The sequence below is a fragment of the Mus caroli genome, chromosome 11 (genome assembly GCF_900094665.2).
Source record: "Mus caroli chromosome 11, CAROLI_EIJ_v1.1, whole genome shotgun sequence".
Lineage (NCBI taxonomy): Eukaryota > Metazoa > Chordata > Mammalia > Rodentia > Muridae > Mus > Mus caroli.
This window is the reverse complement of record NC_034580.1, coordinates 101,121,480-101,131,745: the sequence shown is the minus strand read 5'-3', so window position 1 is coordinate 101,131,745 and position 10,266 is coordinate 101,121,480. Positions and strand designations below refer to the sequence as shown.

The window sequence follows — 10,266 nt, the reverse complement described above, 5'->3', positions numbered from 1 at the left end:
CCTGCCTCTGCCTCCCGAGTGCTGGGATTAAAGGAGTGCGCCACCACGCCCGGCTAAGTTGGTTTTTATAGGTATTCTGTCACAACAATGTGAAACTAACAAACCCAGGGCTTACACACATGACAGACAAGTATCCTACCGCATTCTTTCTTTTCTTTGAGATAAGGTCCAGGCTTTTTTTTTCCTCTATAGCCATGGATAACCCTAAATTTCTGATTCTCTGTCTCTGGCTAGGATGACAGACCTATGTTACCTTGTCTGGTTTATGAGGGTGCTGAAGGTTGAACCTAGAGCCTCATGAATGGGAGGCAGTAGGCAAGAATTCTACCAATTCAGCTACATTTCAAGCTCCTCAAAATGTTCCATCTTTGTGACTTTTTTTTAGATATGCCTTTAAGTTATAGATACATTTAGTATATATTTTGTAAGTGTAATGTTACAAAAACCACGCCCATAATATATCTACAACTTCCAGTTTCAATTTCTTTAAAAAGTAAAATGAAAACTTTAAAAACACCTGCCAAAGACCTAACATTCTTCCATATAGTTTAAAAAAAAAAAGGTGCAATGGGGGAGGAAAATGAATAGGAACAAAGTATAACAGCATTCATGGAGAGAACTGCTGTAATTAAACTCATCACCGTGTAAGCCAACTCTTGCATGTATACATGTATACCTCCTATTGACACCTTAAATTTAGTCTCTCAAGGGCAGTTAATCTAGTTTTCAAAGAAATAAAAATTCTTTCATTTTGCAATCATTTCATTGTTTATACAAGTCGATATTCTGTAACTACAAAGCACACTGTAATAAAGTGGTCCTTAGCAAGTCTATATCTCAACCTGTGGGAGTGACATAGTGTTGACAATGCAGCTTGCAAAAAGAGAACGGAGAGTGTCTGTTAATTCAATGACTTAAGTACAGATTTGCTAAACAACATGTGTTATAAAAGATAAAAGCCTGTTATACCTGGGAGATACACACATACACACACACACACACACAATTTTTTATATCTGATATAACTAAGGGGCCAGGGAAATAGATCATCAGGCAAAGGTACTTGGTCCCAAACCTAATGACCTTAATTCAATCCCTGCAATCTACATGGTAAATAGAGAGAACCAATTCCTACAAGTTGTCCTCTCATCTCCACAAGTGTGAAACAGCACTTGTACCAACTCCCAAAAGAAATAAAATTTATAAAAAATTTAAGTATATCCAACTAGGTATAAACAATAGCACAAGCAAGGCTGGAATTCCACCCCCCTTCCATCTCCAGAATCAAGGACAATGCACATTTAAATTGCTACAGAGGAGCAGAGGAAGGAATAAACTGTAACAAGTCTTGATTGAAAACAAGACAGTAAGTTTTATATTATGAAAAGTAAATTATCTAGTCCTTAAAGAAAGAGATCCTGAACTAGACATAGTGTTGATGCCTTTAATCCCAGTACTCAAGAGGCAGTGGCAGGGCTGGAGAGATGGTGCTCTTCCAGAGGTCGTGAGTTCAATTCCCAGCAACCACATGGTGACTCACAACCATCTGTAATGGGAATTTGATGCCTTCTTCTGGTGTGTCTGGAGACAGTAACAGTGTACTCATATACATAAAATAAATAAATAAACCTTTAAAAAAAAAAAGCAGCAGCGGCAGCAGCAGCAGCAGTGGCAGGTGGATCTCTGTGAATTCAAGGCCAGCCGGTCTATATATTGAGTACCAAGACAGCCAGGGCTGCCTGAAACCCTGTCTCAAACTACACACACACAGAAAGAGATATTGGGCTGGAGAGATGGACTGAAGTTTCTTCAGAGGACCTAAGTTCAGTTTCTAGCACCCACATGGCAGTTCACAAAGGCCTGTAACCCAGCTCAGGGATCCAACACCCCTTTTCTGGCTTCTTTGAGTACTACACACATGTGGTGCACAAATATATATGCAGGCAAAACACATATATAAAGACAAATAAATATTAGGGAAAAAAGACAGAGTTTAAAAAAATTGCTTGCTGAGTGCTGGTAGTACATGCCTTTAATCCCAGTACTCAAGAGGCAGGCAGACTTCTGAGTTCAAGGCCTGCCTTGAACATAGTGAGTTCCAGAACAGTAGGAATACATGGGGAAACCCTGCCTGGAAAAAACAAACAAACAGCTAGCTTAACTATTAGGTGAGAAAGTTTACCACCCAGTTCAATCTCATCTCCTCAACCTTGTAAAGGGTTGTTTCCAGCTCTGACTACAAAGTGGCAGCCACAGCAGAAGCGTGTGCTCCGCAGGCTCCTTGCTGTGCATGGTGCATCTTTTCCCTATTACCAACTCAGAAGGATAAAAACCATCTTAAACCTTTTAAACAAAAACTACATAAAGCATCCCAAACCAATTAGTTCTGGTTTAATGATTATTAAATAAACCTATTAACATAGAGAAAATTAATGTATTCGTGTGCTATGCAGGAACAAAAAAATTGTGAAATTAAAAGCCAAAATATAAATAAGCATTTGAATGTAAGTAGTAAATATGGTTTGGCCATTTTGTCTTAACCATTGTGAGTATAATGAATTTTCGGTGTGAAAAAGCAGAAGCAATACGGTAGAAGCCCTGCAATAACCAGAACATTCAAAGACTGCAACCACTTCCAGCACTCTTGTCCATTTGGAAAGAATCCACAACGGCTCTGACTGCCTTCCTACTATGGGCATCCGAAAGTGTCCTGAGCACTTAGGACAAACTCAGGAGATCACACAGATCTCACTAGATGGCACCATCACAGGCAAGTCACTGTGGACCAGCAAAGGTGGAAACTTATCTCCATCTTAACAAACTGAAAGCTGTCAACAGTGCCATCCTTACTGGGAAAACATGACCCACAACACATCAAGTAAAACCAGAAAAGGAGTCTCACAAAAAGCATCCTTTCTACCCAATACCACTGTCCTCATTCCAATAGGTGACCCATGAGATATAATGTCTAGCCCTAACCATAACAGAAAGAGTAATTATAAGACTATCTCAAAAAAATGTTATATATAAAAAAAGAGTAGCTTGGGCTGCAGAGATGGCTCAGCCAGTGGTTGGGAGCACTAACTGCTCTTCCAGAGGCCCTGAGTTCAACTCCCAGTAACTACCTGGTGGCTCACAACCATCTGTAATGGATGCCCTCTTCTGGTGTGTCTGAGGAGAGCAATGGTGTAGTCATATACATAAAATAAATAAGTAAATCATTTAGCAAGGAAATGATAGCACACACCTTTAATCCCAATTCTTAGGAGGCTAGAAGCAGGAATCTCTCTATGAGTTGGACCGCAGCCTGATCTACAGAGTGAGTTATAGGACAGCCAGGGCTACACAGAAAGACTCTAACCCAAAAACAAAACAAAACAAAATAAAACTTCCTTTCCTTTACCTGTCTGCAAATAATGCAGTAACTTACTTTTCTTTCAATTCTTTGCTAAAGAAATCAATTTTCCCCTGATCACTAAATAATGCATTTATTAAAATAAATATACTTACCATGATAGACATGTTAAAATGCGTAATTAATGGCATAGAAGCAACTTAGAATTTATGAACTTTCTAACAGTATTAAAGTTTGAGGTCTGGGGTTTGCTTGTTTTTAGAGACGGCTTACCGTGTGGTCCAAGCTGGTCTCTAACGTAGGACCCTACTACCTCAGCTTCCCAAATGTACACTGAAATTTTCCTATAACTTAGTTACATGATCTTGAGTCTAAGCAGTAAAACTAAAATGTCATTCGTTCCCATCACTTGGACCTATTTTACCAAAAGCACACTTTAATAGAGCTATTCTGTAGTTACATACAAAGGAAAGAAGCCCAACAAGATGAGTAAAATGGACAACAGTGATGGCACACCCCTTTAATCCTAGCACTCAGGAGGCAGAAGCAAGGCAGATTTCTTAAGTTCAAGGCCAGCCTACAGAGTGAGTTCTAGGACCGGCGGGCTATACAAAAGACCCTGTCTCAAACAAACAAACAAGATTAGGAAAATTAACTATAAGCAGTTTGAATATAAACTTTCGTAGTAGGAAACTATGTGAATAGATTTAATTATGAGTCTTAGCTGGACACACCTATAATTCCAGCACTTTGAAAGAAACAAAAGGACCATGAGTTTAAGACCAGCCTCAATTAAGTTCCAGGCCAGTCTAAGCTGCATAATAAGATCCTATCTCTAAAATAAAGTAGTTAAAGGCATGAGTTTTATGCAGAATTGCCAAGGGAAAAGACATCAGTGTATTCCCCAACACTCAAGACGCTAAGGTGGGAAGATCACTGGTTCAATGTCTGCCTGGGCTATAGAGCAAGTTCAAAGCTATCCTGGAAAAGACTCTATCTTAATAAAAAAATTAAAACAAGGGATGGAGAGATGGCTCAGTGGTTAAGAGCACCAACTGCTCTTCTGAAAGTCCTGAGTTCAAATCCCAGCGACCACATGGTGGCTCACGACCATCCGTAATGAGATCCAACGCCCTCTTCTGGTGCATCTGAAGACAGCTACAGTGTACTTAGATATAATAATAAATAAATCTTTAAAAAAAAATTAAGAAGGGCTGGATGGGTGTAGTGACACATGCCTTTCATCCTAGCACCTGAGTAGTAGGGCTACAAAGTGAGACCATTTTAAAAAACAAAAACCCCACCAAAACCCCAAGTGACTAGACATATAAAGTAAGGTTCAATGGTAAGGTGCTTGCCTAGCAAGTGCAGGTCTTGGGTTTGACCCTTTATACCACAAACATCAATCAGTCAATGGTTATAAACAAGACCTAGTACAGTTACTCACACCTATAGCCCCAGCACCTAGGAAACTGAGATGGGAAGAACAAGGATTCTAGGCCAGGCTAAAGAAACGTGTCATCATTGGACCAGATATTGACTTAGTATTCAAATAGCACAGCATACTTCTTTCAAAGTACTCAAAATATTCAAAGGCTACATCCTTTGAACAAATAATGTATGTCTACTTGTTTATCTTCAGTATGTAACGATCAGAGGTACAGTGGCTCTAAAGTGCCATCAAAGTCAGTTAATAGAGTAGCTGAAGAAACAAAGCATTATTCATGAACATAATGTACATCGGGTATGGCGGTGGACACCTGTGTTCCCAGCACTCACCAGCCTGAGACAGGGCAATCACAAATCACTGACCAACCTAGGTTACACATTTTAAAAACAAAACAAAAGTTAAAGAACTACCAAAGCGCAAGACGGAGGTTATTATCAACAACACGTATACAATGCCCAGTGTACTGTAGGTACTATGTACTTTTCGAGTAAATAAAAACTACCAAGTTAAGCCAGGCGTGGTAGCACACACCTTTAATCCCAGCATTTGGGAGGCAGAGGCAGTCAGATTTCTGAGTTCGAGGCCAGCCTGGTCTACAGAGTGAGTTCCAGGACAGCCAGGGCTACAGGGCTACACAGAGAAACCCCGTCTTGAAAAACCAAAAAAAAAAAAAAAAAAAAAAAAAAAAAAAAAAAAAAAAAAAAAACAAAAAAAAAAAAAAAAACCTACCAAGTTATTCCAGCTTACTAAAATTGTGTGACTTCAAAGAAACTAGGTTTTCCAAGCATAATAAACCTAACATACTCCTCCTCGAGGAAACAACTAGCCAGAGCATGAAATTAATATCATATTCCTGTAAGATATAGCATTTTTTGAAAAAGACAGGAATCCATTATGTGTATTATACATCAAAATGCAGACATGACTTATCGCACACTCAAATAATAAGACAACCTTGGATCATTGGGCAAAGCTTTTAAATAAAACATTATTGACAGACATAAACAATGCACTAAAACCATCCTGTGAGAACAGAGGGGTAAACAGGCAGGTACGGAAAAACCCGGAAGGCCAGAATAGTGTTATCTTATCAACATCCCACCTGCCCAGTGATGTGGGCTTGATTTCAGTTTACACTTCCACAAAATGGCAACAGTGAGAGGCTAGACAGGCAGTGCAGGAGAGAAGAGCACAGGGCTCTCAGAGGACCCACGTGGCAGTTCACCCATCTAAACCCAGTTCCAGAGCATGTGATGCCCCCTTCTGGCCTCTGCAGGCACCAAACATGCACACCAAGTACATACATACTCAGATGCAGGCAAATACTCATAAAATAAGTAAATTAATTAAAAGAAGAAAAACACTAGTAGAAATTAAGAAGAATGAAAAGGCAGTCTAGGCAATGCCTTTTTCTTCCTGAGTGGCTGAGAAGTTTTAACGGACAATGAAACAGAATCTAGATCCATATCCTAACAGTATCCTTGCAGCAAGCCCCTCAGGAAAGCGCTGCCCTTAATAGAAGCACATTCTCCCAACAAACACTTAAATATACTACAGGAATAACTGGCAGACTTTCAAAGTTCACTGGACCACGTGACAAATCTCCCCTGCAACCTATCAGTCTGTTCTCTAGCACAGAAACTCTTCTGCTCAACTCCTAATTGTGCTGAAGTTATCCTCTCAAATGCTCATTATCGCTCAATAACTCACCTTACTTACACCAACTCCAGTGAACCTGGCCTCTAGTAATTCCTGCCTTCGTGGGTCCAGGCTATGCAGTTCTTCCATCATTTCTACAGAAAAAGAAAGAGGGACAAGAAGCCATGAAAAACTAACTGAAAAGAAGAAAGTTTTGTGTATAACAAAACACACAGTAATTTTGTAAACTTCAAGGAAATACACATTCAAGTGCTATAGTCATCAAAGTTATCTGATGTCATCAACAGTTATCTAAGATTCCGTAGCATTTCAAGTTCTCACCTATGAGGGTCGTTTCTACTTTTCCTGAATTCTAATTTGGTCTTTATGGGGGGAGGGAGGTATGGAAGCCTACCCCCATAATAATCCTAACATTCAAGAGGTATAAGTAGCAGACAGACACAAATTTAAGGGCAGCCTGGTCTACACACAGCAAACTCAAGACCACCTAGGGCTACATAATGAGACCCTGTCTCATTAAAAAAATTACAAAAGAAATAAAAAGAAATAAACTCTTCATATAAACTCTGTAAAAGTTAAGCAGAAGGGTATAACAAGGGCAAACTTACAAATAGAAAACTCCTGTCAGATACCTTTCAATCTAAGTATTTCTAGAGATTTCTTTCCCAAACACATAAGAACTAGTTAAGCTAAAAATATGAGTCATTTAATAATTTCAAGTGAATCCAGAGTGAATCAGAAGCTGCAAATAACATCAAGAAGCCCTACTGTATATAGCTCCTTTCTCTGAATAGCTCACAGTAGCTAATGAAAAATGGAATTCTTTCATGGTAAATGTAATGTAGAACCCAAGATAAACCATCAACCTACATTCACTCAGGAAATTGATATAACTGTAACAATTCCTTTACAAAATCTTTTTCTGACCACTCCTTGGAACAGTAGGTTTCTCTCCACTCTGGGTATCTGCTTTTAGCACTCCTCCCAAACAGGGAGGAGCAGGAGGGCACCATTTTTAAACTCTTTTCCTGACCAATTAATGTAGATGCTATGAGCAAGTTTATCCATCCGATGGGAGAGAGTACTCTTGTATCATCCATCAAAAAGTTCTTCAATATTGAGAGTAGAAAAAGAGTGTGCATCATAACATAGGGACCCTTCAAACATTCTAGTATTCCAGAGTTACTGGAGACACTCCTGGAGTGATTGGCAGAAATTTGTATTAAAGTTCACTGAAAACAGGAATCAAACCACCTCTGCAATCTAACAGCTCCATAATTTCCAGTAACATCCCCTACACCCGTCCTAACTTTCATTTCCCTTCCTGGACTGAATGCCTGGAGCAAAGATGAAAAGGTGACGAATTCAAGTTTCACTCACACACACAAGTAAGGAATTAGGAAACTGTTAGAATGGTAGAAAGGCATCTTTAAAAAAAAAAAAAAAAAGACCGAGAAGAAAACCGAGTTTTCCCTAAGTAGGTAGGTGGCCTTGCTCGCCACTTGTCCTGCCCTAATAATCGAGGTCGGAATGGCAGAGGTTACAATGCAGTCTCTCCCCAATCCCAAGGTCTCTGGAAACATTTCCCAACCCACCATCCCCAGGCCTGGCCCAGAAAATGAGGCCCTAGCAGTTACCCCATTTAATGTCAACTCATGATCAGAAAATACCCACCCCATCTCTTTCCAGACGGGCTTTGGACCGGGATCCTCCCAGTGGCCCCAAGCCGGGAAGCAGGACCGATGGGGCCTGGTCCCGGCGCCCCTCGCCGGCTCCAAACTTTCCCCAACTCCGGGCCCACCTGTCACGGACGGAGCGAGGGACAGCTCTCGGGGGCGCCCCGTAGGCTGCCGAGGCCTCCGTCTCCCCGGAGTCGCCTCTCCCGGCAGGCCGACCGCCACACTCCCAGGCCTGGGCCTGGTCCATCTTCGGCCCGGCCCCTCGGCGACCCCGCAGCCCTCGGGGAGCACCTCCCGCCTCGGCGCCCAGGAGCTGCGGCACGACGCCGGCCCGGGTGGCAGCCTCCTCGGGGCCTGGAGGGGGGCCCCCGGGACGGTTAATACCCCAGGCCCCGGCGCCCTTCCACGTCCAGGGGCTGAGCTTCTCACCTGCCGCCGCTGCCGCTCCACTCTCCTCTCGGGAGGGGCCCCGACCCGACCCGGCTGCTGACCGCTCCGCTCTCCCCCTGGGCAGGCCCGGGGCGGAGCCGGGGCCTCTCCTGAGCGCCGCAACCCCCCGCCCGGGCAGCCGCCGGCGGCGCCGGGCTCCACGACAGGGCGGGCGGGGGAGGGGGGCCACGGAGGCCGCAGATCCCCGAGCTCGCGTACGGAGCCAGGCGGCTGACGCGGGCCCGGGCCCGGGCGGCCGCCGGGGGGCGCGGGGCCGGCCTCCTGGCGCCGGACAAAGGCCAAGGGAGGCGCAGAAGGGTCTGGGTCGGGCCGAGAAGTGGGGGCCCGCTCGGCTGGGGGCCACTCGGGTGCGGCGCGGAGGGCGGGATGGGGGGGTCGGAACCGCTAGTGCCCAGGACCCGCCTCCGGCCCCTTAATCCGGATCGGTTCGGTCCGGATTAGTAGTGATCGGTGTAAACACACTAGTGAAACCGCGTGTTTCCTCGCGAGATTTGCACGGCTGGGAGGCACGGGGGGGGGGTGTTCCTGGGGTGGGGGGGAGGTAGTGCCGGCCGTGGGGGAGGGGACGGGAAAGGTGTTGGGGGGAGGGTCGCTGCTGCCCCCGGAGCTCCGCCTCCTCCAATCAGCAGCCGCGCTGACGGGCAGGGGTTAACCAGGGGACCCCGCACCGGCGGAACAGGCCGCGCCTGACAGGGCTGCTGAGGGCGGGCGGCTGGTGGCGCTTGAGGCCCCGCCTGCGACGTGAGGGGCGGTTGGTCGGCTCGGGGGCGCCGGGTAAGCGGCCGGGTCCGGAGCCTTGGGAGCCCGCCTTTGTGGAGACAGAGCCGGAGGCCGACGGTTGGGCTGCGCCTCAGGCCGCCGAGCAGCGTCGGAGCGGCGACCCGGCGGGGCTGCCGCGCTCGCCCTGCCTCTCTACACACATTTTTTTGGGTGAGGAGAGAGGTTGCTCTGACCAGCGATGGATCCGAGGAGAGTGCCCGGGAGCGGGGCAAGGGGGTGTCACTGAGTTCGCGGTGCCCACCCGATGTCCGCCGGCCCGCCATCCCCCCGCAGCCACCGTCCACGTCCCCAGACCCCACGCCACGCCACAGGCACGGAAAGCCGGCCGGCCGCTCTCGTCTTCCACGTACCTGACTGACCCGGCGTCTCCAGGGACAAAGATGTCCTGGGATCACAGCCGAGCCCTCACCAGCATGCCCCCCTCCTGAGCGGAGGTCGCTACCCGCCCCCCGGGGAACTCTCTCAAAGCACCTAGTGGGAGGTTCCATCTCAACCTCCGGTGACAAGATGGCCCTCCTGGGGTGCTGGGGGTCTGAGGGTAAACGCCCGAAGGGAAAAACAGGCCAGCTCTTCAGAGTGTCTGTCTGCTGAGAGGGTGAGCGCCTGCGACAGGAGGGCTTTCCTGCATGGGAAAGGGTTCCACCTCTGACCCCAGCGCCAAAGGGGGAAAAAGTCACTTTCTTCACCTAGTCTCACGAGCCAAGACACGGACTTCAAAGTGACGACTCAGCTCTTTGTTTTCTTCTGATGCTTCCTTGACCAGATGTCTGAACGTGTCTGAAGGACTACAAGGGAATCACAAGAGAAACATTCAAGCTTTTACACAGCCGGCTTGAACTTTTCCAGGCGTTGGCAAGTACTCCAAAGTAGAATTCTGTTATTTCTTATTAATT

The 10,266-nt window shown here is 45.7% G+C and overlaps 1 protein-coding gene across 6 annotated transcripts in view; it reads right to left on the bottom strand.

The window, feature by feature from the left end:
- Tlk2 (tousled like kinase 2) overlaps nucleotides 1–9,790 on the bottom strand; it is a 97,303-nt gene extending 87,513 nt beyond the window's left edge. For 2 of the 6 annotated variants that reach the window (XM_021178490.1, XM_021178494.1), the window contains exons 1-2: nucleotides 8,573–9,094; nucleotides 6,516–6,598 (exon numbers count right to left, since the gene is read on the bottom strand). In XM_021178490.1, the coding sequence (XP_021034149.1) occupies nucleotides 6,516–6,596 (81 nt within the window). In that variant the 5' untranslated portion in view covers nucleotides 6,597–6,598; nucleotides 8,573–9,094. Of the gene's footprint in view, nucleotides 1–6,515; nucleotides 6,599–8,138; nucleotides 8,241–8,572; nucleotides 9,095–9,723 lie in introns of those variants that run through there. The other 4 variants (XM_029483035.1, XM_021178493.2, XM_021178491.2 and 1 more) reach the window with 3 other exon arrangements.
- Nucleotides 9,791–10,266: the final 476 nt, after the last annotated feature.